We start from the raw sequence: 26,584 nt of genomic DNA on the forward strand, positions 1-26,584 counted from the left end.
TCCCTAGAGTGGGCATCGATCTCCTCTGGGAGCCAGAGATCCTTTGTTGGGAACACGGTACCAAAAGAAGAAAAACTACAGGAAGCCTCGATGACCTTACAAGTCATTTTCCTTTATTGTGTTAACATATAATGAAATTCCAATTCCAAAGAGACGTATACGCAGAGCAGACAGATGCAGAGTCTCGTATGCAGCAGTGAGAACCAGGCAGGAAGTGGGTCTGCCCCCTCTCCCCTCCAGCACAGCCCTCACCCCTCCTGGCTTCTAACCACCGCCCAGGCAGAAACCGAGCAGCTGGGAATAAGAGGGGTCAGTCTCACGGTCCAAGGAGTAGCCAGAGACATGGCCTTGGTTGCCAGGCCTGGCCAAATCATTAACTAGCTGTGGGACCTCGGGCCTCAGTTTCCTTATCTGTTAAAAGGGCTAGAAGTCCCTGCTAGGGAATGGAGTGTGTAGATGTTGTGACGGGTTGGTGACCATTAAGGGTCACCTGGTTGTCCTGCTGCTTTGGGATAAACTGCAGATTGAATCACTTGGGTTTTGTCACCATCGTGGCTCCAGGCGTGCCGGGGGACCTGCTCTGGCCCTGTGGGATCGAAGAGACCAGGTAGATGGCTGCCCCTGAAGCAGACCCTGCACTCTGAACTGTCCCTGGGCTGCACTGGTAAGCTACCTCATTAGGCCAGGGCTGACTGTCCCCTCCAGGTAAATGACAAGGGAAGGCTGTGCCTGGGGTGACACAGGGAGCCTGTGCAGATCTCCCGGCTGCCCAAATGCCTCCAACCAGGAGTTTAGCAATAAGGGGGGCAGGGATCGGCTCCTCCTCTCCCCTTGTCATTAGCTGAGGGCTTGGAAGCCCCGCTAAGAGTCCAGCAAAGCCCATTCACCTCTGTGTGCTGATCCGCACCACGGTCACCTGTCCTCAGGCTTAGGGCTTCAGACGACCAACTGCCCTTTAAGAAACACACACCTGCATAAGCGTGAGCTGTGTCTACACCGGCAGGAGGAAGTGGAGAACCGAACGGTGATCGAGATGATGCAACGATAGGTGAGAAAGGTCAACTAAAGCTCAGTGAAGAACATGGGTATTCCTCCTTTGCGCGCCCACCGGCCTCATTCCGCGATAGCAGACCCTGTCCCCGCTGCGTGGGGGTCAGCCCTGCTCCCCCGGGAGCCCTTCTCACGGCCTGGACTGCCTCTGCTTTGAAACATGTATGCATGTGTCCCTGTGTTCACACAGGTGTCTACGATAGCTACACATTTGGGAAAGAACCAGGGCAAGTGGAAGAAGGGCTGCCCCATACTACATCTTCTAGAACCCACGGAGTATCTACACTTATAGAACAGAGAGGCCTCAGGCCCGCATGGCTCTCCCTGACCCTGCCACTTTACAGATGGGGTCACTGAGGCCCCGAGACATGGACGATCCCAAGGTCGTACAGCGAGTTTGGGGGGTGGGGGGTGCAGGCGGAGCCAGAAGCAAGCCAAACTGCAAGAATGAAGCCTGTGTGCCACTTGCCCCCTACCCCTGCACCTCCTGGAATCTCTTCCCCTCAAAGCACCCTTGGGGACAAAGTGCGTGTTTGGGAAGAAGGAGGGCCACGCCCAAAGGCACAAAGCAATAACGGTGGCACCCCAGACACCTGCAGCAGGTGAGCTGTTGAGCAACTCTGGGATGAGAGGGTTTTCTGGCATACCTTCCATCACACTCTGAGGGGACACCTTAGCAGAGTGGGTCCCTCTCTTTCACTTCCTCCGTGACTTCAAGGGAGTGAGTGGTTGGTAAATCTTGGTCCTCAGGAAGCCCAGAGGCCAGGAAACAGAGAAAGAGAAAGAAAGTGACAGAAACAGCCCCAAATCAGGCTTGACCACGCAGTTCTGGAGGCTCTTTGGGAAGTGACGGTGGCCAGCCTGTCAGAGTGTCTACGACATGGATTTCACCCCTCCCCTCCCTCTGCCCGCCCCTGCCCCGCCCCCGCGTGGGTGCCCGGGCCAGGGCCTCTCTATTTCGGCTTCATCTCCACCCTGGAGTTGATGTCGTCGCCATCCAGGTCATACTCCTCCACCTGGCCGCTGGTCCACACCTTCACGCGGTCTGTGAGGTCACTGCTGCGCGGGGCCAGGATGAAGTCGTAGATGAGCACAGCCAGGGCTCCCCCGATGAATGGCCCCACCCAGAAAATCTAGGAACAGAGCGGGCATGCTCAGAGGGAGTCCACTGAAAGCCTCCTCTCCTGGGACGCCTTTCCTGAGTCCGCCCCCACCCCCCGCGCCGACCCCATTGCAAGGGTTCTCTCCCACCGGTGCCTGGGTTTAGAGGCAGGCGGTGTTGAACCCCTACATCCCGATTCCAGAGCTGGCCCAAGCCAGGACTGTGGTAGCGGGCATCTCCTTGCCTTTATGTGCCCCAACTCAGGGTGCCTGGTGTGACCAGACCAGCCCCTTCTTCAGGGTGGCCACGGCCCCACCCTCCCCAGCTTCGGAAGGGCCACAGGAACATCTAGTTTGATCAAAGGTTGGTCTGAGACAGAAACATCCACAGTAAGAACAGCTATGTCCATGGAGTGCTGACTCTGTGCTAAGCTCAACCTATAGGCGGTGAGGCCACTTGTCCCAGTGCTACCCCCAGTGGGGGGGGTGCTACGATGCCCCACTTCACTGCTCAGGAAATGCAGGCACCACGAGGGCCAGGAGCCTGCCCCAGGTCACCCTGAATGGGGTGCCGCTGGGATGCTGGCAGGCAGCAGCCCAGCCTGAAGTCTGATCCCACCACCCCCATGTCAGGCCTTGGTTTTCCAATCTCCTTGGCCCTGTCTGTCTCCCACAGCCTCTGTGATGAGGGAGGATGCTGCAGGGTGGAGTTGGAACTTCCATTCGGCACCTCCACCTCCCAGGAGATGGTGAGACCCCTTACCCAGTGGTCCTTGAAGTTATGAGTAATCACTGACGAGCCAAAGGACCGGGCGGGGTTAATGCCGCAGCCTGTGTAGTCGATCTGCAAGGGGAAGGGCAGGGAGGCAGAAGGGGGAGAGCCAGAGAAACACAGACAGAGGGAGAGGAGGCGAGGCAATGACACACAGAGAGAAAACAGGGGGGTAACAATCAGGCTCAGAAAGAGGGGCTCGCTGACCCAGAAAGATGGTCAGGGGGTCCCTGTGCTGCCCTCTCCTGAGCAGGACCCTATCCCCAGCCCCAAAGAGCTGATCATCCCACCCCCCTACCCGTGAGAGGGTACCCCGACCACCTCTGCCTGGCCCTGTTCTCCCCACCCTACCCCCAGCCAGGAAGACCCCACACTCACCGCGAGCAGATGTCCCAGGGCCACAGAGAGGCCGATGGCGAGGGGGCCCGAGCCCCCGAGATCACGGCGCCTCCTGTCAGTGGTGGCCAGCACACAAAGCACCAGCTGCAGGGTGCCGATGATTTCGATGCCCAGGCCCTGGCCAGAGTTCACACCGGGGGCCAGCTGTAGGAGAGAGGGACAGGGAGGTTGGGTGAGTGGGCAGAGTAGGGACTCTGTCTGAGACCCGCCCCCCCCGGGCCCAGGCAACTTGGTGTCCTCAAAGCCCATGACATCAGCCCCTGGCTAGGCCCAGAAGGGCCCAGGCCCCTCCCAAGAACACACCTCTGGTAGTGGACACCAGGCTCTGTCCCTTCCACGACTTTGAGGAGGTGCCAGCTCAGCCCCTGGTACCTGCCTCCTCCCTGCAGCACTCCGCCTAGAGGCCAGAGAAGCCTGGGGTGAGGCAGGGCATCTGCCCACCTCCAGCCAGCCAGAGTGCCCTGCAGGTACCAAAGCCATAGGCAAGGGGCAAGCCCTACACATGGGAGGAGACGGTCAGGGATTCTCAACCCTGCAGGGAGCAGAGAAGCAAATGGCCGGAGACATTGCTTCACACCCCAAAAGTCCAGAACATTCCACCCCATCTCCTGCTGCATCTACAACTCCCAGAGTTGAGAAGGGTCTTCCTCAGTTAGCTGGCCCCAGCTCCCTTAGTCTCTCTCCCTGTTCTGGTCTCCCACGCTGCCCTGCCCTGTCTCCTACCCACCCTCTGTCTGTCTCTCCCGGTTCTGTGTCTCTCCCATTTCTTCTCAGCCCTCCCTACATTCCCCTCCCTCTCCCCCCTGGCACCCCCCCCCCCCCCCCACCAACTCCCTGGCCACATAGGCCCCGCCACCACCGTCTGGCTACCACTTGCTTTTGGGCCACTTTTAGAAACATGAGTCATGGAAAAAGAAGGGAATGGGAGCCGTCATGAGGTCACCGGAGCCCTCCCTCTGCAGCTGCACCAGGGAGACCCCTCCCCAGGGACCCCTGCACCCGCCCCTTTGTGGGGGTCCCAGGGGCCAGGGGCACCCGTACGGGAGAGCTGGGCCACGTGAGCAAAGGCTCACTGGCAAAGATGCCTGGATGTGGCCATGTGGGCTGTCTTCCCCCAGGGCAGGGCTGGTGTGCCCAAATATGCCTGAACTTGAAGCCTCATCCTGGGGGCATGAGGGGGGCATCCTCCAAAGCCAGAGGGCATTTTTACAAAACTCTAGGTGGGGGGCCCTCCTCCACTCCCACGCCCAGTTTTCTCAGCCCCACCCTGAGGCCATCTTACAAGAACAATTCTCTTCCCGCCTTTGTCTGCAACCCTGGGTCACAGGGAAAGTGACTCACATCCCCTCCCCTGTGTTGCAGCCCCAGATCTAGGCCTTTCCTGGCCGACCCCAGAGCTTTGACCCCTCAGCTCAGCCAGCCCGGGGGGCAATGCCCAGTTTTGTTCCCATCCTTGTGTTCAGGTCCTGACTCTCCTACTTGTGCTGCCATGGCCATGGCCTTTCCCCAGTCTGACCCTCAGTTTCCCCATCTGTAAAACAGCTTTTCCTGCCCACCTTCCAGAGTGGCCGGAGTTTCAAAGGCAATGGTGGGGGGTGTCTCGGGGCATCTGGAAAGGGCTGCTGAGGCAGGAGGGATCAGGACAGTTGTGGCTTTGTTCTGGTTCTTTCTCACCTTATCCCCAGACTGGGGGACAGCCAGAAGGGGCGGGGCCCTGCACAGGGTTGTGGAGGCCGGAGCGAGGCCTGCCTGGAGCCAGGACAGGCTCCGTGGAGGTGAGGTTGGTGTGACCGGGCCAACTTGTACAGATGCCCGTCACACTCACACCTGCTGCTGCCCTCCTGCTCTTCCAGCTCTCTCCTCTGCTCCCCAGCGCCAGCCTAATTGCTAGCTGGCCGGAGTCCTGAAACCAGGCCTGGCATGCTGATTAATGGAGCCATCGTTCTAAGTGGTTCCTGCCTCCTATACTCCCCATTCCCCACCCTCTCACAGACTGGGCCTGGGCGAGCTCATCTCCTCCCGCAGTTCTTAACCAGGTCTGAGTACCCCAGGCCCTGCTCTGCCCAAAGGCATGCCTTCTCATGCAAAGTGAGCAGAGCACAGGAGCCGGGTGCCATGCCCAGCACTCTTGAGTCCACAGGAAGCAGGAGAGGTGGCCACCCGCCCTGGGAACTCTGGGTTATACCCCCTTCCTGACCACCCAGGGCGTTTAGCTCAGAACCACGCAGGTTGACGATCTTCCTCTCCTGATACCCATCACCACCACCACTAGGAAGCCTCCCCTGATTGCTTCAGTATCTACTGGCTACTTCTGCTTTAACCACCAACGCACTTGTGTGACTTACATCTGGAAAAACTTGATAATTCAGAACTGAAAAGGATAAAGGTCTGTTGAAACTTGATGTCCAGGAAAAGTAGGTAAACATTCAAAACGTGTTACTGTTTACAACCCATTAAATTGGAAACAATTGCTTAAATAAGGCTAATCCCAGTTGTGGTCACTTGGTGTTGGGAAAAAAAAAATATGTCTGTATATCCCCAGGTAGTTTTGCCCAGCCTAGGCTTTATATTTCACTGATTAAGCCCCCTTCCAAACAACAACAACAACAACAACAACACAGTTTTATGAATATAAGGATAAACAACAGAATAATCCACACATTTAATGTGAAGTATCAGAAAGACACCAGCTCTGCATTTTCACATCAAATCCATTTACGCCCACTGTCAAGGCCCAGTTCAGATCCCACCAGCTCCAAGAAGCTTCCTCCTATCCCTGGCTGAAATTAATTTCTGCTGCTACCCACTCACACTGTTAACCCTCCTTCCTCCTCTGTAGGTCGTCCAACCCCTGGCCTGGGAGCTTGGTGAGGACAGAGTAGGGAGACCTTCCCATCTTGCTGCCCAGGCCTCATAGGGGACACTTGCTGCATAGCGACAGAAGTAGCAGATGATGCTAATTTTCCAGAACTTCTATCCTCTCTAGAAGCAGCCTGGAAGGGAAGCTCTCTGGATCCAGTGCTAGGTTATTTGCTTTGTAGCTTGGAGACCACAGGCCAGTCATTAGTTTTTGTGGGTCTTACAGGGCAGCCATGCAAGCCTCTGTAAGAGAATGGATGAGGAGGCTGAGTCCCAGGGACAAGATAGCAAAGCCAGGATCCTTGTCCCAGCCAAGTGTCCTGATGTCTACACGCCCAGCCAAGGGACCTGGCTATTCCCAGCTTGAACTGAGGAGCAGGCAGAAGATGGCTGTCTAGCTGCCAGTGTGCCCCAGCACCCAGGAGAGGGTGGGGGACAGGGTTGACCTTTTTAGACAATGGGTCCCTAGAACCATCCCTGCTGCCCATGGACAGACTGACCAAGGTAGCTTCCTAGGCCCAGGGCCCCAACTTGACCTGGGCACCCTGGTGTCCCGCCTTTGGGGAACAGCAGGCACCAGGCCTGGCTGCACGCTGAGCATACACTCTCAAAGAACAGGGGAGGGGAGACATCGAGGCCTGCCCTGCTCACCCACTGCCTCCAGGACTCAGCACTCACGTGAGGGGGACCTCAGTGGGTCCCTTGTGTCACTCCTTCATGGATATTCCTGTGTGCATGTTCCTGTGGGTATCCACGGCTGTGTGTGCCTCCGTGTATGTTCGTATATTGGTACCTGCAGGATCTGTAGGTGACCAGATGTGTCCGGGTGTAACTCTCTCCTTTTCCTTTTCGTGAGATGTTAAGAGGCTTATTACAAAATAATTGAATGAAAAAGTCTATCAGAGAGCTACATAAATTCGAAACCTGTATGCGCCAAACAACATAGCCTAAAAATAAGCGACAGTTGACAGAATATAAGGAGAATTTGATCAATCCACCACCAGAGTGAAAGAGTTTAACAACCCTCTCGTAGAAACTGATGGACTGAAGCAGTCAGACAATATAAATAGCACAAACAGGAAGGATTTGAGCCACATAATTAACAAGTTTGATTTAAGGAAACTCTGTAAAGCCATCCACCCCAAATTTGAGAATATCCACTCTTTTTCAGCCCGTGCGGACATTCAGATGAACTAGTCAGGTATTGGCCAGTGTATCTCAACGTTCTCTGAGAATCCCTATCACACAGGGTGCCGCCTCTTACCAAGGTGGGCCCCGTGCACCTGGGGGTCTCTGTGACATGTGGCCCTGTATGGCCGTGCTGTGTGTCTGATGGCATTTCTGAGTGTGCAGCCCTGTCTCTTTGTATCACACAGCTACACACAGGGTCCACTACTTGGCTGGGGAAAGGGAAGGAGGAGGAAAGGAAGCCCCCTTGAGGGACAAAGAGTCACAGATCTCAAAGGGCCCTTATTTGCCCCCAGAAGCCATTTCATCTTCCTGACAAGAAACAATACACAAAGTAATGGCTTCCTCCTTCCCTCCCTCCTTCTTTTCCTTACTCCAGGGCAGTCCCCATCCTCCTGCCAGGGAAAGGAAGAGGCTCCATTGAGGAGCACTTACCCCACCTTCCTAGGATCCCAGGGCCCGAGTGGAACCACCCAGGCTTGAGAAGATGCTCTCTACACCCACGTGTGTATGCCCCTATGTGCCATGTATGTGTGTGTGTTGAGGGGGAGGGGACGTTAGTGAAGTGTGAACACGTGCACTTTAGAGAAGCAGAAATAATCAAGGGCTGGGAGGCAGGCTGGGGGCATGGTCCTGCCCTGCCGTGATCTGCTATACAACCTCACAATCTCAATGCCTCTGTGGCCTCAGTTTCCTTATCAGTAAAGTGGAAGCCTCGGCCCAGATTTTAGCCCTGGACAGTCTCCAGAATTCCTCCCTGCCTGACATGGGACCCCTAGCCCCAGGACCTACAGTCACCCTCCCGGCCAGGATCCTGAGTGCAGGATTCCCACAGAGCCATCTGACCTGGGGTCTCAATACGGCACACTGCTGTACCCCCAGAGCTGGCTGCGGGCAGATTCGACTTGGACACCTAACGATAGGGAGCTTACTGGCTTGGTGGCAGCCCCTTCCTGATTAAAAATAAAAATTGCTTCTTTGCACTGAGCAGACATCTGCCTCTCTAGTTTTCCTGGCGGTGGAATTTCAGGCACCGAAAGGAGCTGCTAATGGGAACAGGGCATTTTCCAGGCTTTTCTACCATTTTTGAGTTGGGGTTCTTAACCCCACAGAACTGCAGCTCCTTGGTTACATAAAGAGAGCCCCTCACTTATCCCCCTAAGCATCACTGTGGGCAAGGAGCACCCCCCCCACACACACACACATCCCTGGGGAGAGGCCCTGGCTGAGGGGACAATGGCCATGACAACATTTTCCTGCCGACACCTGTGAGTGTGTTGGCCCAGTCCCAGCTATTCAGGAGACCCCAGACCCACTGGCGCTTCCAGAGGGCAGGGACCATGGCCCCCAGGAAGGCTCTACCAACAAGAACAGAGGAAGCCCTGAGCCAGTCCCTGAGAGGTGGACATACGGCACGTTTAAGCCACCTGGGGAAAGCCCTGGCGGCTAATGCTGAAGGAACCCTTGCTGAGTGGGGCCCTAGAGAAAGTGGGGAGCAGTCTCTGGGACTGAGCTCAGGTTAGAGGGCCCTACATGCAATTGGCCTGCAATGAACTAATGGCTCAAGGTGTGAGAGGAAGGCTGTGACCCAGGGGCGTGAGGGTGAGGCGAGTCCCCTCAGACTGAGGCACTCCAGCGGGCCACGTCCCCTCTCGTGGCACTGCCCCTTCAGGAGAGGATTCACAGAGCGAGCCCTGGTTAAGGCCAGGTATTGGGGTGGGCAGCCTGGGGCTGGCAGGGCTGCTCCGAGGGCCCCCACAGGGGAAACAGCCTCAGAATTTTCTGTGGCGAGGGAAGTCTCCACCACAAAACTCCTGCCTCTCGATGCCCTCCCCCTCATCTGGTTCTGGCTGGAAACAGTAATTATATGTCCCAGCTGTGGCACCACCACCCAGCCCCCAGCCCCCCTCTCTGGGCACATCCGTCTGAAAACTGGCTTCCCTTTCCCCAGCCCACCCCCAGCTCTGGAGGAGGCAGAGGGGCCCTCAACCCTGGAAGAACCGGTGGCCCAGCGCGGGGGTCGGGGGAAGGGGGCCAACAGGGAAGGGACAACCCTCTGGCTCTGTGGTTGGGGAAACTGGGGAAGGGGAGAGTTTAGGGCTGAGGCCAGGCCCAGGCCGTGACCTCCCACCGCCGCCTTGCCTGTGCTCACAGCCTGTGCCGCCCTTTCTCTGCCTGCAACCCCCTTTTCCTGCCTCCACATTCAGGTTCCCCATGGAGCTTCCTCCCCGAAAGCCTTCCAGGCCCTTCCCACCGCTCAAAGGCAGAGAGGTTCCTTTGCCGCTCTGACAGTCCCAACACCTCTTATCACACCTGCCTCCTGCCCCATATCGTGGGCAGCTGTGTGCGGGGCTTATCTTGCTCGCCAGGGTCTGCCAAGGGTAGGGAGCTGGTGACTCAGCCCCCAGCTCAGCCCCCAGCAGTCCCATTTTGGTTTGCAGGGAGCATGGGTGAGTGAGCCAGAGAGGGGAGGAATAAAAAGAGCCAGCTAACAGTCAGGACTCCCAGGTCCAGGAGCATCTTGCATTTTCCAGAGCCCAGCCACGCCCCGCTGTGTCCCTATTTCACAGACGGACACTGGGGCCACACAGGCGAGCTTGTTGGCCTGAAGTGTTTCAGTGTCTGACAAGGACAGAGGGAGACGGGGACACCAACCCCTGCCTCTGAGACTGTCACTTTGGGCCTAAATTGGGGGTTGGCTCTTAGAACCAGCCAGGATCCTATAGGCTGGACAGAGGCCCGTGGTCTCTCCAGGGTGCATCCCAAGTCCTGACTCAGTGAGAAGAGAGTTGTCCCACCATGCCCCCAGGGGCACCCCCTGACTCACTCCAACCACTTCCTGCCTCCTTTCCCTATTTTCCTTTGAAATCTCCATGCCAACAAAGGGCCCCACCTAGGTTTGGGCCAGGGTGGGGTCCGGGGCCCAAGGGGCTATGGGAGCCTCCAGCAAAGCCTGGGGGAAAGAATGTGTCACTTGCTGCGTAGACTGGTCTCTGCCCCTCTCGAGGCATTGAGGCCACCTGCCGGGTCCCTTCAGATCCCTTCAGATCCCAAGTCCGGTGTCCCAGAGGAGGCCTTGAGAGAGATGCTTTCTCTGTTTCTAGGCCTAGAACTTGTGCTTCTGGACCCCAAACTTCCATTGTGTGGACAGGAGAGTGCCTGCACCCCACCTCAACACTCAGTACCCTTGTGTTCAGCACGGCCCCTCTTAGGTTCCTCTCAGCCAGACCCTCCGGGGAAGGCTGATAAACTCAAGTCTGCAAAGTGAGCTTGCTGGCGGTATGGGCAGGGCCGAGAGAGATCTAGAGACCTGGGTTCCTTCTTGGAGTCTCAGGGTCCTCAGCTCCAGTGAAACTCAACAGGTGAGCAGGAGCAGGCCTTGAACACGGTGTGCTTGCCTCTGAGACCAGGGCTGGCCCCTGCATGAGCTTATCCCTTTTCCCCCCCTATCTGCAACCTGCCCAGCCCAGGCATCTGGGTAACTCTACAAAATGGAGGTCAGAGAAGGGAAGGGACACTGGATCAGGGTGTGGCCAGATCAAAATGACACTGTGGGTGCCCACCCTCCCCCACATCTGCCCGTGATGCCTGAGTTAGAGCGCAAGGTCTGACAACAGATGCCTGTCCTGCCTGTCCCTTGAGAAGGAGGGTCAAGAGGGGGCAGAAGTCCTGAAGAGATTCAACCCCTCCCCTTCGAGGCCCTTTTCCCCACCCCCCATCGCGCCCAGCCCAGCCCTAGCGTGAACCTGACCCTACCCAGGGGGCACTCTCCGAAGTCACCTGGCTCTGCCCCTCTGGAGAGGCTGAGGCTTGGAGGAACGTGGCCTGCCACAGTTCTGTCCCTTCTACCCACCTTGGCCACGTCTTCCCTGACTAAAGTCTAAACTCCAGCCTGTAGGCTAATCTTCAATCTTGGGCTGAGCCACAGTTAGCTCCTCGGAGGGGGCTGGGTAAGGTGTCACTGTGACAGAAGAAGTGCTAATTCCCCTGTGGCAAGGCCATGCCCTCACCAAGCCTCCCCCAGCTGAAGCACCTGGCTCTGAACTTCGGCTGGGAAGCGAGAGAACGATTGCTATATAATCACCCGCCGAGGAGCCCTTGGCCGGCTCCCTCACCGTCCCTACACCCGCCTGCCCTGCCCGGGCCTGGCCAGCCTCCTTTCTGTAGATCTGATTCCTCCTCTGTGCTCCTTCACTCTCCCTTTCCCTGGGACGGCACCCTCCAAGCCTTCCTCAGCCTCTCTCAGGCCAGATTCCCTCCTGCTGTGGCCCAAGCCAGGTCTGGGTTTGCACTTGGCTGAGGGTCTGGAAAAGCCCAGGTCCGCGACAGCAGGCAACTGCCGCCAACGGCCAATTAGCTGTGCTAAGCGGCCCGGGAGGAATGCTTCTCAGCAGCTGCCACCCAGTCGCCAACCTCTGCTTACCACCAGTGCCCCCAGCCCAGACCCCACTCAAGCCAGGAGCAGTGGGCACACACAGGTACACACACACACCCCCACCCACTCACGCAGTGGCCCTAACTCTCCCAGGCACACTTCTAGACACAGACGCATGCGGGGGCACACAAGCTTACACAAGCTCAGAGACCCATGCCAGCATCCACGTGCACACACCGCTCACACACACACACACACACACACACGCACGTGCCATGCCTCACAGTGCCTGGCGACAGAGAATGGAGCCCAGACAGGAGGCAAGATGTCCCCAGGCTGGCCGCCACCCCATACTGCAATCCAGGAAAACCACCTGCAAACAGCCGAGAGAGTGTTTTCACCCCCGATCTTTGTCTACTCCCTGGGGACCAAGGAGCAGGAGGGGCTTTTTCCTTGAAGGCAGTTCGTTCGGGGCCCTGTGTGACCGTGGGGCCGCCCACCTGGGTCCTGCTCACGCACTGGCAGACCTGACACGGACATGCCCGGCATCTAGGTCAGGGCAGCAAAGGGACAGCGGACAGCGGCTCCTGGGGGCCGGGCTGTGGGAAGAGGGAGCTGGCTGCACAGGCAGAGTGGAGGGAGGGCCGAGAAACTACAGCCGAAAGGTGCAGCACCGTTGGCCCGAAGGTTAGCTGCCTCCAGAGCTTATTCCCCACAGTAGGTGCCCACAGGGGACATTGGCAAGACTATTGTTCTCTGGGTCTTGGCTTCCCACAGTGCCTGGCAGAAAGCAGGCTCTGGGCTGCAGGTGTAGCTGAGCGCCAGCCCCAGCTCCGCATGACCCCCAGAAGCCTCTTGTCCCCTCGGGTCCTCAGTGTCCCCATCTGCACAATGGGTGGAGGGGGAGACCTATGCCATCTCTGCCCCATTCCAGAGCCCTGGTGCCTGGGACGACCTCACATACCTCGTTTCGGCCAAGCGAGTTGTCCGGCAGGGAGGAGGTGACGCCCGAGAGGATGGCAGTGGCCACGATGGCCCCCACGCACTGGGCGATGATGTACATGATAGCCCTGAGGATGCTGATCTGGCAGCTGAGCAACAGCCCCAGCGTGACGGCCGGGTTGAGGTGGGCGCCACTGATGTGGCCCACGCTCTGGGCCAGGGTGGCGATGCTCAGCCCGAAGGCCAGTGACACCTTCACGTTGTCCTGGGAGGCACCTGCTGTCTGGTTGTTCTTCACCGGGTAATTGAAGCCCAGGGCGGAACCGATGCTGATGAAGACGAAGAGCGTCATGGCCAGGAACTCGGCCACCACGGCCCTCCAGAAGATCTTCTTCTTGAACTCGCTGGCCATGCTGGCAGGGGGCTTGGCTTGAGACCGCTGCCTGGTGCTCGACTCCCTCTGAGAGCTGAGCCACAGCCCGGGCTGGGACTATTTATAGGGCCCCGGGGGCAGGAGAGGAGGGGGGAGCACAAAGGGAGGAAGGCCTCTCCTCGCTCCTGGCCCGCCCCACACTGCACGGGCCTCCTCTCAGCGATGGATGCAGACACAGCGCTGCTGTCGGCCTGCCAACTTTTTTCCCTCCCTCCTCTCCCTCCTCCCTCCCTCTCTCCCTCCGCCCTCAGCCCTGCCCAGCCCAAGGAGGCAGGCAGGAGGCAGCCACTGCTCTAATAGGCTTTGGGAAATTCCTCCAAGTTGGCCCCGCTCAGGGGGCCACAGAAGTCCAGGTGTCCCTGCCCTACGTGCAAAGCTCAGGGGGTGCCCGCAGGCAGAGCCAGGAGCACTGGATGGGGCAGGCTGGACTCAGCAGGTGGACAGTGCCTTCCCTGGAGGCGGGGCACGATGATACTGCTTGCCTGGCATCCCCATCCCATCCCAGGGTGGCGTTAGTCTGGAGTCCCCGGGTCCAGGGGTCCCTGGGGGCATTCTGGGCCTCCTGCATCCCAGACTAGGCCTGGCCACTGGAAGTCCCTTTAGGGATGTCCCGGACCCCAGACCCACTGGCCAGGTCCAGTAGATGGGGGCTCAGAGGCATTAAGAGGCACAGAGAGCTTGTCTGTGGCCCACCCTCCACTCTGGGGTCAAGGGCAGGCTTTGGGGGCCTTCACGCTTCGGGAGAAATTTGAACCAATGATTTCAGGGCAGGTGGGGAAAATGGGAGCAGTCTAGGACTTTTACTCTCAAAGGCTGCAAGCCGGCAGACCACTGGGGAGAGAGAAGGGACGGCAACCTAGCCTGGAGACAGGAAGGAAAGAGGAGAAAAGACACAAGATAAGGGGAGAGGCAGAGACACAGACTGAGAAGGGAAGACAGACAGACAGACAGGGGAAAACAGAGGGAATGAAAAAGAAAAAGGGGAAGTAGAATCCCAGCAAAAGTGGAAGTGAAAGAGAGACATCTCCAGGCCAGGCCGAAAAGGAGAGACAGACAGGGAACACAGAGGGTGAAGAGATAAACTATAAAGAGAGGAGACAGGACTGAACCCAGAGGCAAGATACAAAGGGGGAAAGATGGGGGAGGGGACGAGGCTGCTCTGCAGACCCCTGTGGTCCACCTTGTGCCCTCCCTGCACAGCCTCAAACCAGAGGCCCAAAGGCAGCTGATAAACTGTGCAAGCAACTAGACTCCCACGGGCAGGCAGCTGCTGCCCGTCCGCCAGCCTGGGGCAGTCAGGGTGTGCAGTTAGGGACAGAGCAGCCAGGTGGGGCCCTGGGAGGCAGGCAAGGCCCGGCCCAGGAGGGAGGGGCCCACTCTGGCCCTCTCCTCCCACCTCCTGCCTACCCGTCCTCGGTCCTGCTCCTGAGTATTGACTTCTCCCCAGTTTACAGGTGGCAAACTGAGGCCCAGCAAGGGGAAGGACATCTCTAAGTTCTGCATGTGCCAAGGGCAGGGCATGAATGGGCATGCGGGTCCTTGCCTCGTGTCCAGGGGCCATCTGCCGAAGATGACACCATTCCCTGTTGGCCACCCTTTTGCCTGGCTGCAGCACGTGCCGCAGCCACCCTGGAACGGTGACGAACCACCCAGGGATCAGCCCGGGATTTGCCGGGAGCAGGAGGCCCCCTGGGGGTGGAGGTGGGGGGAGCCGTGGCCACCTAACTGCCTGTAAGTACAGGATGGAGTGGATGCAAGGCATGGAGTTGGCACGGTGGCCAAAGGGCCCTGCACGCTCAGCAAGGCCCGGCAGCCGGAGGTCATCGGTGCCTTATTACCCACCCAAGAGAGGGAGCCAGCCGGACTGGGCCACTTCCCGGAACCTCCTCCACATCCTTTCCTCTGGGCAGCACTTGCTCAGCTCTCCACACCCCAGAAGGCTGCTGCCTTATGCCTGGCCCTGGCCATTTCCCACGACCCCTCCGGCCCCCTGAGTGTCCTGGCCCACATCTGTCCCTGCCCTTGGTGCAGGGAGGAGTTCAGATGCTGGCAGGTACCAGGACTCAGCCTGGAGGCTTGAGGCAGGCAGCAGGGGGAGAGCTGGCACCAGGCCCACAAGGACCACTGGACTCAGGCTCGTGCGGGGGTGCGGGACTTCCTGCTCCGGTTTCCATGACAGGCTCCACAGGCCGGGTCAGGATCCGTGAGGAAGCACCGTGTGCTGCTATGCACCTGAGAGTCACCTGGGACATTCTCATTTATCCACCAAATATTTACTTAGCGTGCGTCATGTGCCAAACTGTTCTGAGCACTGGGGTGACGGCTGCAAAGCAGACCGCCCAGCTCCCTGTCCTCCTGAAGCCTGTGTTCTAGCATGGGCAGGCTCCATGTGGGCACTCCAGATGGTGGAGTTTGCAGCTGTGCAGGGCACACGCGCATGAGTGTGTACTTGCCGGGGACCTGCGTCCTTCTGGAGCAGGGCACGACATGGGGGGGTCCGGAGTAGCAAAGCACTTTTGCCTAGGCAAATTAGGCACCCACCCATCTCAGGATGATATGAGGGTCCTCGAGACAACACCCTGGACATCCACTGCATCTCCTGCCCCCTCCCCCATGCCCACCTGGCCTCTGCCTTAAAGGCCACCCACCATTATACTCCATTCCTTTGGGCAAAGGCATTGCCACCACCAAGAGAGGCCGTCAGAGTGCAGACATCTCTAGAACAATGCCCACCTCCTTCACCCACCATCTCCCATAATGCAGAAGGGCCTGTGTAGTCATGACCTGACCATTTCAGTGCAAGAGGGAGAAATGCCACTGCAGCCCAAGACCCAGGAAGGCTGCAAACCCCATGGCCTTCTTCTTCCTGGTCTGCCACAAATCCTGGCTAACCGGGGAACAGAGGAAGGGAGGAAGGGAAGGAGGGAACAGTCTCGGGCTGAGGGCTCATCTTCACCACCGCCCTGGGATGCTCAGATGTTAAGTGATTGGGCAAAGAATGGCAGAGCTAGGATTAGAACTCAGGACCCGCCCCACCCCGGCCCAATTCCCAGAACCCCAGTCTGGTTCTCTGTTCGCCTGTCAGGAACGGCCCCTGATGGCCCTGATTACCAGACGGAAAGCCAAGTTCTGATGGCCCAGTAACAAGGACAGGACCGAGAGATCCAGGCCCCAGGATGGGCAGGGAACATGGGGGCGGAAAGGAAAGGGCCATCTCCAACCTCTCCGCACAATTGGGACAAGGTGAGGGGTGGATGGAGAAGGACGCACTGAGCTAAGAGCAGACACTCAGAGTGCTGGGAGAGACCAGAGCCACCCCTGAGCCCTACAACCCCGGGGAGCTTGGGTTCTGAGGCAGGGTGTTACCCACACCTCAGCTCCTCCCCACCGCGTGGCCTGCCTCCGTGAGCTCCGTCCGTGTCCCTCCCACGGACAGTGGCACAGGCCCAGCCTCCAGATCCCACAGGCCCGAGCCAGGCTACATAAGCGGAGACTGCTCCCCTCCCCAACTCCTGAGCCCCGGGCGGGGCTTGAAGCCACTCAAGGCCGGGCACTGTCTGGCCCTTCAGGAGCAACAGTCTGAAATCGTTTTACCAGATGTGCCTTATTTCTGACGTGCCCGGCGAGACCCACTTTCCAGTCAGAGCTGGCTGTTTCCAGGACAATCTGGGCCGTAGCTCCACCAAGATCCAGCGGGAGAACCTCAGGCTTTGTCCAGAGATGGGTGCACAGCTTCTCAGATGCATGGAAGATAGGGGGAGGGGGGTCCCAGGCTGCATGGGGAGAAGACACCCATGGGTGTGGTCGCAGCCGTCACTCTTTCAGCCAGAAGCTTCTGTGGAGCCCCTCGCAGAGGGGCTGAGGGGAGTGGACCCTCCCTACTGGGCGGGGCAGGGGTTTCACAGGCCTCGGTGTGGGAAACAATGACTTCATTCCCTCCGGGAGGCCCACCAGGAAGATGGAGCTGGAGGCGGAAGGGAATTCTGACAGCAGACTGGCTTTGACCATGCGGTCACCATCAGCTCACCAGCATGTTGGATGAATCTTCCAGAATCGGTCAGGCTTTCCTGAATTGAGGCAGGGTGCGCTAACAGAGGGTGGGAAGACAGGACAAAGTCCTGGGGAGGGGGTGAAACATAAAAGAATGCCTTCTCCCACAGAATCCCTCTGCCTCCTCGTGGCTCTGCCCCTCCCTCAACAGGGTGCTCGGTGCATCCCTCCCCTGAACTTGATCTAGGACCTGCCAGCCCTGGCTCTTGGCTGCACAGACGGGGCCCGTCTCCCACCCCTGCCCCCCACACCACTGCCTGGAAGACATGGGCCAGGGAGGCATGGGCCAAAGTGGGGACTCTACATTAGTGTGGAGTCATCCTTCCAGGGGGGCTCAGCCAGACCCCCACCCCTGAGCCTGGGGGAGCAGAAAAGGGACCAAGGCCCAGAGACCAAAAAGAAGACAGAATGCCCCCCACACTGCTCAGCCCAGTCCTTAAGGCTCTCCACTCTCCACCCCTTCCCAACTCCAGACAAGGGCCCCGGCTCCTGTGCCACCAGGCTCCCTGTCCCCGGATATTTGCATGTCGGCTCTTCCTCATGCTAGGCACCCTCCTTCCTTCCCCTTCCCAGCGGCACCTCCTCTCCTGACCCCCTCTTCCATGGCAGCACCCTCAGTTAAGGCGATGCACCTTGGCCTCCAGACCTGGTTCTCACCCCCCCACACCCCTGCCCACACCCCATCCGCTGATGGCCCTGCTGGTGAAGCTGGGCTGCCGGACAGGGCTGGGGTCTTCTCTCCCCCGGCCCACCATGCCCCCAGCAGAGCTGAGCTCGGGGGATGATCCAGGAGATATCTGCACCCTGACCATCCAATTTCCCTGAGAGATAAGCACCCACCTCTCAAAGCCTAGAATTCCTCCCTGACAGATAACTCCTGGCCATTTAGCCGTCACACGATCCCCCTTAAATCAAAACCGGATTTAGCGGGCCACCAGTGATTCACCAGGGGCAGAACAATTTAGTAATTTTAATTTTCCAAGCTACTTCTCTTCTCGCCGTCTTCCCCCACCCCTGCCTTCCCTGAGCAATACTGTGTGTGTTGGGGCTGGGGGCTGGGGGGGGAGGGCGATGTCAAGCCTATTTCTGGAAAGTGGAATCTTCTGTTTGGATGTTCACTCAGCTCTCCAGCAATATCCCCGCTTGATGCTGCAGAGGAGGAGACAGAGAGACAAGATGGGGACATTCGCCCCCAGCCCTGCTAGCATCCATGAGAGTTCGACACGCCACATTCAAAGATGGGAGCAGGGCTTCGAGGATGGGCTGGGCTCCCAGGACTGAATGAGGGTGCCTTGAGGACACAGGGCCACCCCCTGTCCCACCCCCAACTCTGCTTGGACTGGAGGAGAAAAGAGGGAATGAAGTCACGGTTTCCCCAGCCCTGCCCTGCGGGCGAGGAGGCTGTGCCGGGCCAGGAGGGCGGCATCCCTCACTTCCAGAAAATGCTGGTGGTGGCATACTTGCCAGGTGGCCGGCAACACCCTTGGGGGCCAGGTAGGGCAGAGGGCTCTGCCTGGAGCCAGCCTCTGCAGTGTGGGTCCCTGGAAGGGGAGTCCTTGTCCTGTGTATAAGCGACTTCGGAGCATTTCCTTGCCCTGGGCACACACACACACTTCCCCTCTCCACTGACCTCACTGCTACTGCAGCTTCCGCTCTATTTTCCAGGCCCTTAACCCCTCCTGCCTGGGCCCTCAAAATCTCCTCTCTGTGCCTTATTACATCCTAACGCATCAAGATTGGGAAAAGAGGCTCCGCTGGCCGTGGATCTGATGCCCTCATTTTACACATGGGGAAACTGAGGCTCGGAGAGGCAAGGTGGCATGCCCAGCATCCTTTTGTGAGTCAGGGGGGAGTTAGGACTAGAGTCCGGGTCTCCTGGTGCCTGCCGAGGCCTGGCCTGCTAGCCACACCCAGCCTCTTCCTCCCCTCTTCTCTACTTGGTGAGAGGCTATCTCCTCCTTGGACTCCAGCAAGGACTCAGAAAAGCGCCTTCCCTGAGTAAGAGGAAAGAGACCTGGGCAGCAAGAACATATTCATGAGGGAGCCTGCCATCTACTCCCCCAGCCCGCAGGACCTAATGTTTCCATCTCCCAGCAGGGCCTGAGCCAGTGTAGAGGTAGGTCAACCCCCTACCAATGCCGTTGTCCCCCAAATGTCTAACCCCCGTGGCTCTTTCGAGTTCTGCTCAGTTTTCAAGGTTTCCCAGACACCCTGCCCCCCTCTCATTCTGCCCCCTTGCCTATAGCCAGTGTCCCCAGAAGGGGTGTCCACATGCCCTCAGCAAGTTCTGCAGGCAGGAACGATGCTCCCTCTCCTCCTCCAGCCCCTCTCCTGGATGCCCCATGCCACGTGGCCACCTGGCCTCACTGCTCTGCTGTGGATCCCACGGCCACTGCTGCTCTCTACTATATCTTCCTTGGCCGTGTCTCTTCCTGAGAACCGCCACGGCTGCTGGCTCCTGCCCCAGCTGTCCCTTGGTCCCATCACCTGTGCCGGGTTCCCTTTGCCTCCTCTGGGTCCCGCTGCTGGGACCGGCTTGGCGCTTCACAGGGCCAAAGCCTCACTGGATTCTTTGGCTTCTCCCCCAAGCAAGTCCCGGCTGGGTTCCCGCCATAGGAGCAGACTCGGGCCCAGGTGCAGCCTCCTGCTCCTTCCTGGGCCCGACAGCAGGGCCACTTAGGTGCCAGCGGGTAGCGGGGCTTTCGGGAAATTCCTGTTTCTCCGCGCTAGTGGCTGTTCTCACAACTCACCACCAGGATTCACCTGTTCATCTTTACACCAACACAGTGGTAAAATTTAGCTTTTCATATTTGTTTATGGAGGCAGAGGCCCATGAACGCAAAAGAGCCCAGGGTCCATGAAAGTGAAAACATGGCCTTGCCCCCCACCACGGCCGCCCCCCACCACTACGGCTAGACAGCAGTGCGCAGGGCAGGGACAGAGATGAGCACACTCCCGCCAGGCTCAGACTGACCCTTCTAACGAGTAAAGCATATTCCCAGGCTGAGCTGTGTCCCCAGCCCTCTCCTTCACAATGAGTCCTCAATCCCTCTCACTTGCCCTTGCCAAGCCACACCTGGCTGGGGTGCCACTACACAGGCTTAGCTGTCCCTTCCCCCTCCCCTGACAGTGCATGGGCTTGCATCCTCAAATGTGGGTGCACGTGCGTGCGCACACACACACACACACACACACACACACAGCATGTGCTTGCACACACGTGTACATACGCACGGGCAATGCACACGTACACACCAGCATATACATCGGTTGCACGCACATGTGTATACACATATGCAAACACGTGTGCATACTCAAACCCACGCAAGTGCATGCACGACCTCACATGTGCACAGGCTTGTAAATACACAGAGCAGAAATACACATGGTGGCCATGAACCTTGCACCTCCTAAACCCTCTGCTGTGTATCCTGCGGCCTCTGCTGCCTGTACCCTGAACCCTGGAGACTGCATGGTCTCTCTGGCACCTTCGAGCGCTCATAGCTGTTACCACCTGTGCTGTTCATAATCCAGGGGCCTCTCTCAACTCATCTCCTTATCGGGGAGCTGACTTTAGATGGTGGAGAGGAGGAGGTGTAAGCAAGAGGAATGCAGTGGTAGGCATTTCTGTAACTGCATGGCTCCAAGGTTCCTCTCTTGGGAATACACTATGTGTGTCCTAGTCTCTTCATTTCCAGCCAGGACCCCCTACCCTGGAGGGGGGGGGGGGACGGGGACTGGATCTGACCCAGCTCTCTGCTCATAGCCAGATGGGGAGCAGGCTCGGTATACAGAGAAGCTCACGAAAGTTTTCAACGGTGAAGAGAGCCAGCCATCTGCCAGCCCACCAGCCAGTGTCAGGAGGGGTGTGCTGGGCCCCCGTGGAGTGGGGATGGGCAGGTGCAATTCCGGGACCACCCTTTTCACTCTTTGGCTTCCTAGGATGTCATGATGCTGTGGGCTGGGGCCGGTAGGGGTGAGTCTAGGAAGGTAGGAGGTGCTCACCCTTGTCCCTCTCCATTGCAGACCCCTCCCTCTGTGGTCCGCTCTGGGGATTCTATTCATGTGAAGCCAACATTCCTGGAGCCCACAGGACCAGCAAGATCATCTCACACAGGCAGATCGCTGTCTTGCCTAATGAGAAAATGATCACATGGCCCCCTGCCCCGGGCCCCTGCGCCCAGCCAGGCTCTGGCTCCCCAGCCCTCAGTGTCAGCAGCCTCACCCCAACACATGCACACCTCCCGCTTGTGCTGTTGTTCTACAGGTGTGTCCATTGGGCAACTCACAGGGTCCCTGTGCCTCCCCATCCAGAGCCCCCCTGTCACCAAGGGTTGGGCACCTCTGAACGCCCAGGGTATTCGACCATTAGGATAGGAGGGCCTTCAGGTCATTAAGACCCTATTGCACAAAAGTGAACTGAGGCCATGAGCTAAAGTGGCTTCCCCAGTGTCACACGCAGTGACCCCCCCGCCCCGTCCCACCAGCAGAGCAACAGCCACCAGGGCACACAGTGGACCAGGAAGGACTTGCAGCATGAGGGAGGCAGGACTCCCCATGACACACACCCTGTTTCATCACTGCACACCTCCTCCAGGCCAACCTCACTCACTGGCAACTTTAAAGAACCAGGGCCTCAGGGGTTGGGGATACAGTGTCTGGAATTCAGGAAGTCCAGTCCCCTTATAGTGATCCTGCCTCTGCCCAGGCCAGGCCCAGGCCTAACAAAGGCTAAATATACAGTGTTGGCAGCATCCAAGGGGTGGGTGAGAGGCCTTCTCCCAAGCACTCCGTGTTCAAGAGCGAGAAGCCCTCGGAAGAGGCCATTTTTAGAGCCAGAGGCTAGGAAAGAGGCCTGGGTCAGCTGCCTGCCTGTATCTCCCACTCACCAGTCTAAGGGCAGGTGGACAGAGGAGGAGACCCAGGCCATAAGTTCTCTGGCGGTTGGGGGCCCAGACTCACAAATACAAGGCAAAGAAGAACCCAGGTGAGCTTATGAGCTGGGGGTGGGGAGTGATCAGTAAGGGTGGAAGAAATCATAGAAGCCTTCCTGGAGGAGGCATGGAATCTCAGGATCCGGAGAGATCTGAAAAGCTGCCTAAACCTGCACATCACCGACCCAGGATGCTCTTCGATATCATTTGATACCCAGAGGGTCATGATGTCCTGTGTGGGTACTTCTCCTACTCGACAGCTCATGGGAATGGTTAGAGAATTGCTCGCCAGAGGGCAGAACTGAAGGTCAGAATCAAAGAGGGCTGGTGTGAAGTGGGGTCAGGCTTGTGCAGAGGTAAATTTCTTTGGTAGAGAAGTCAGGGTAGGAAGGGGAAGAATCAATGCAGGTCTTATCTCATCTACCTTTTATATCTGTTCTAAAAGCACTTGGGGATTCCATCAGTGCTTCTCAGACTATACTGCAAACGTGAGTCCCCTGGAGGGCTTATTAAAACACTGCTCCTGATTCAGTAGGTCCGGGTGGGGCCCCAAGGTTTTGCAGCTCTAACAATCTCCCAGTCGACACTAATGCTCTCTGGTCTCAGGACTTTGAGCAGCAAGTGTCTGAATTACAAAACAAGACAAAACTCCGGATCACAGTCTAGTTAAAATAAAAACACAGAGAGGCAGGAAGCTTCTTGTGACACCAGAGAGAGATTACAATGGAGCATCACTTTCCCTCTGAGCTTCCCGGAAGCCATCGCAAGAAAGGAAGACATGTTTACCAATGCTTCCTCTATGGTAATAGAGACGGCCGCCTGTGCTAGGGAGGAAGTTTCTCCCCAGATTCTGGCTGCTCAAGGAACTGATCGAGGAGACCTTATTATCAGGAGATTTGAGGAGCAGGCAGAGGCTGTGCTTTAGAGGCATTGTGGGACTTTCTGTGACAAGGGCTGAGCCTGGGCACCTCAGTGGGGTGCAGCATCCTGATGGAGAGTCACAGTGCAGATAACATGATGCCCCTTGGTGCCCGGCCTGGGCCAGCGCCACGGTCAATGCCCATAGGTGACCATCCTTCCACCACTCAGCGGCTCAGCCCCGAGCTGGCTCAAGTGGAGAGAAACTCACAACCCTGATGCTCCACCATGCAGCCCTGGGTGTGTGAGGCAGGGTAGCCGAGGCCCAGGCCTGAGGCTCAGGAAGGGGTGAGGTGGATTTGTGGGCAGCGGGAGATCCCCACCTCTTCCCAATAATCAGGAAAGGCTTCCTAGAAGAGGGGACATGGCAGACAGATTTGTTTATGCAAAGGAAGGGAGGTGGTTTGGGAAGAGGAAAGGCCCAAGCAGGAAGATGGATGGATGAGTGGGCTTCTAGCCATGGCAGGGGTGGGGCGGTTCCCTCGCTGCCCCTCTCTCCAGGGCTGACTGAGACCCTCAGAGAGGGGCTGCTGGAAGAGGGATGGTGTGCTCTGTGAGTCTGTCTGGGCTTCAGAGCCTGAATCTCTGCTTTCCCTCCAGGTCAGCACAGGGAAGGAGGCCTGAGCCCCGCCTGCCTCAGGTGCACCTGGCTGGGGGTGCAGGGGCTCTGCCTTCGGAGAGCTCCTGGCCCAGACCGGTGTGGTGGGGGGGGGGGGAGCTGGGGCTGAACGAGGAGCTTGAACAATTAGGCCTCTGAACGTGACTGTGGGCACAGCCATGGATGGGACACAGGAGATGACAGACTTTGTCAGCCTTGTGCCACATGGCCTTGGGAGGTGACCGCCCCAGCCAGAGGTTCTTAAGCAGCTGTGTTCCTATGAAAGGCCAACCTGAACAGTCATCTCAGCCTAAGGGGGTGTCAAGGAGAGCACAGCTGAGTCACAAGGTGCTAGGTTCTCAGCTTTCCTTGGTGGTGACCAAGCTAGGTTCTCAGCTTTCCTTCCCGGGGTGACCAAGGATATACCTCTCTCTTCCCAGACTCCTTTGTGATGAAGGGGACGTGCATAATCCTGATGACTTTCCAGAAAAGGAAATGGAAAATCTTTAGACAAATAAACCCAAGGTGTGTCTGTGTTAGTGGGGAAGAAGGAAAAAAAGTGCTTGGCATTTTCTATGGTTGCCAAAGCCATCGGGGCTGGGGGACGACAGGAAGTGGGGTTTGAAGGAGACTCTGAAGCTGGATGCCTGCTCCCACCTTGGCTGGCCGGGCTTCCTCTGAGCAGGGCCAAGCAGGGGGCCTGGCCCATCCTTTTCTCTGGGCCACTGACAGGGAGTCATCTGAATCAAAGGGAAGACTGGGCTCCCATAATGGCTTGCAGGTATAGAAACTAGGGTGCTCACAGACATTTCCAGAGGCCCTGAAGTCTCAGGCCTGGGCTGCTGACTGGGGAAAATAATCAAGGAAGACAGGAGATGAGGGATTCCAGGAAGTGTCTCGCTCCTCCCCCACCCCTCTGCTTGGTGGCCTTCCAGGAGGCAGGGGAGCAAGTAAGAACTTGACATCTGCCATCTATTAGCCTGGAGGCCCTGAGCGAGTACCTTGGCTCTCTGAGACTCAGTTTCCCCACCTGAAAGTGAGAGGTTTGAGAGAGGGGCCCTGCAGGTGCTGCACACAGTGCCTGCCACTGGTGCCCTCGTCTCAGTCTCAGGAGTGGTCACTGCTTTGCAGAGCCACCTCGTCTGATGACCTCATTTTACAGAAGTGGAGAGGGAGGGCCATATGGGGTGACTGGAGAGGGGAGCACATATTCAGTTAGCCCAGAAGCTCCTATGGGGCCATGAGAGCTGGAGAAAGGAGAGGAAGGATTGACATTTGGGGAAGGGGGTCAGGGAAGAGGGGCTGACCTCCAGGGATGGAGTGGCCTCACCGTGTCACCCCATCCCACATGGTCACACTTCTTGTCTCTCCGTGACCTAGATCCACCCGGATTCCTGCATCCTCCCATCCAGCTCCCAGTCAAAGAGCCAACATCTGCTGGGTGCAGACTGGGAACCAAGGCCAGTTGCAAGCACTGTGCCCTTACTCCCATCCCAACCTTAAGAGGTACAGGATGTTATTATTCTCATTTCACAGGGAGGGAAACTGAGGCCCAGAGAGGTTTTTGGTTTGTTGGTTTGTTTCATCTTTTTATTCTGTTTTGCAACTCAGGTGACACAACCGAGAAGTTAGAGCTAAGATCTAAACCCGGGTCATCAAAGTCCAGGTCCCAGTTTATAACGCTCCCCACCCCCCCCGGCAGGCTGTGCAGTCCCGTCTTGGTACACAGCCCCCCGTGGGTGCAGCAAGGACCCCCTCCCCCAACCCAGAGGGAACACGGCAGACAAGAGCTTGGCCTTCTGACCCATAGGTTCCAGAGAGCCAGGGCCCAAACGACAGTGCATGTGAAGGAAGCAGGAGCCTCAGACCAGAGACTGGGACTGTGCTTTCCTGCCTGAGAGCTTCCTGGTCCTCAGGAGAGGAGCAGTTTCCATAATGCCCACTAACACCCCAAATGGCCAAGCTGGGGGTCCCAGGCTCTGAGAACACAGTTGGGGCAGCCCACGTGGCAGATGCCCTCCCCACGGAGGGACTGGGAGCCATCCTGCCAGCCTGGCTGTCGTCCATGTGTACTTGGAGGTGGCCAGGCCCAAGGGAGCCAGCCGGTCCCGTCCAGCTGGCCCAAGGTCACCAACAGCTTCGAAAACAATGGGCAGTGGGTCCAGCCGTAGCCGGGTCCAGAACAAAGGCCTGGGCACTTCCTCACATTGAGGCCCCCTCCTTCATGGTTTGCCAAGACAGGAGACGGAGGAAGCCTTCATCGGGAGGTAGGGATGTTTTGCAAAGACCATTCCCAGGAGAGTTACGGCCACCAGTGCCAACAGGGGAGCACACAGAAGCAACGGCTGCTCAAGGCCAAAGTCTGCCTGCCAGGAAGCAGGGGAGAGAGGGGCCTTGACTCCAAGCCCATGGGCCCCCTCCCCCCACCTCACCCCCTAGGCTGAACCATTAAAATGCAAGGTGTCTCCCACTGCTGCTCCTCTCTGGGGCCCTAGCTCAGAGGCTGGCGTCTGCCCTCTGGCCCACCCCGCACGCTGCTGCAGCACGGTCTTCTAAAGCAGCGTGGAGCCACCGCTGCCCTGCTCCGAGACCCCCCACGGCTTCCCAGGGCTCAGGAGGCAGCGCCACCCCCTTTGCCGGACACACAAGCTCTTCAGCTCTAACATTCCTTATCTTCCCGCCGCCCCAGATGCCCCAGCCCCTCCCTTCCTCCTGGCAGCCCTGACCCTGCCCATCCGGGCTGGGGTACCTCTGCCCCTCCTCCTCCCCTATTTTCCTTCAGGCCCGCCTTCAATTCTCCCCCTCCAAGAAGCCTCACTGACTGCTCCGGCCTATACAAGTTTCCCTCTTCTAAGCCCTATGCCCCCAATAAAATCCAAGAAGGATCTGAGCCCGGGACTTGGGAATCAAGTCAGGAAATCAATCGGTAACAAAACAATCCTTCCTGAGAGTAAGGTTCCCATAC

General features: G+C 58.0%; 1 protein-coding gene across 1 annotated transcript; it reads right to left on the reverse strand.

Annotated features, from left to right (window-relative positions):
* Positions 1 to 91: 91 nt before the first annotated feature.
* On the reverse strand, positions 92 to 13,271 carry LOC125918527 (aquaporin-1). The gene is made up of 4 exons (XM_049624514.1): positions 12,709 to 13,271; positions 3,302 to 3,466; positions 2,915 to 2,995; positions 92 to 2,183 (listed from the first exon to the last, which is right to left on the reverse strand). Exons 1-4 carry the CDS (start codon positions 13,096 to 13,098, stop codon positions 2,004 to 2,006), a joined length of 816 nt encoding a protein of 271 aa, XP_049480471.1. The 5' UTR covers positions 13,099 to 13,271; the 3' UTR covers positions 92 to 2,003.
* Between the last annotated feature and the right edge of the window lie 13,313 nt (positions 13,272 to 26,584).

This window comes from Panthera uncia, unplaced genomic scaffold (genome assembly GCF_023721935.1).
Source record: "Panthera uncia isolate 11264 unplaced genomic scaffold, Puncia_PCG_1.0 HiC_scaffold_95, whole genome shotgun sequence".
Classification (NCBI taxonomy): domain Eukaryota; kingdom Metazoa; phylum Chordata; class Mammalia; order Carnivora; family Felidae; genus Panthera; species Panthera uncia.

Bases quoted from the DNA above. Each gene is read 5' to 3' on its own strand.
- LOC125918527 (XM_049624514.1), bottom strand. From the start codon at position 13,098: ATGGCCAGCGAGTTCAAGAAGAAGATCTTCTGGAGGGCCGTGGTGGCC. The intron at 3,467-12,708 runs GTATGTGAGGTC...TCTCTCCTACAG, and splicing joins ACTCGCTTGGCCGAAACGAG to CTGGCCCCCGGTGTGAACTC. The intron at 2,184-2,914 runs GTAAGGGGTCTC...CTCTGTTCCTAG, and splicing joins ATAACTTCAAGGACCACTGG to ATTTTCTGGGTGGGGCCATT.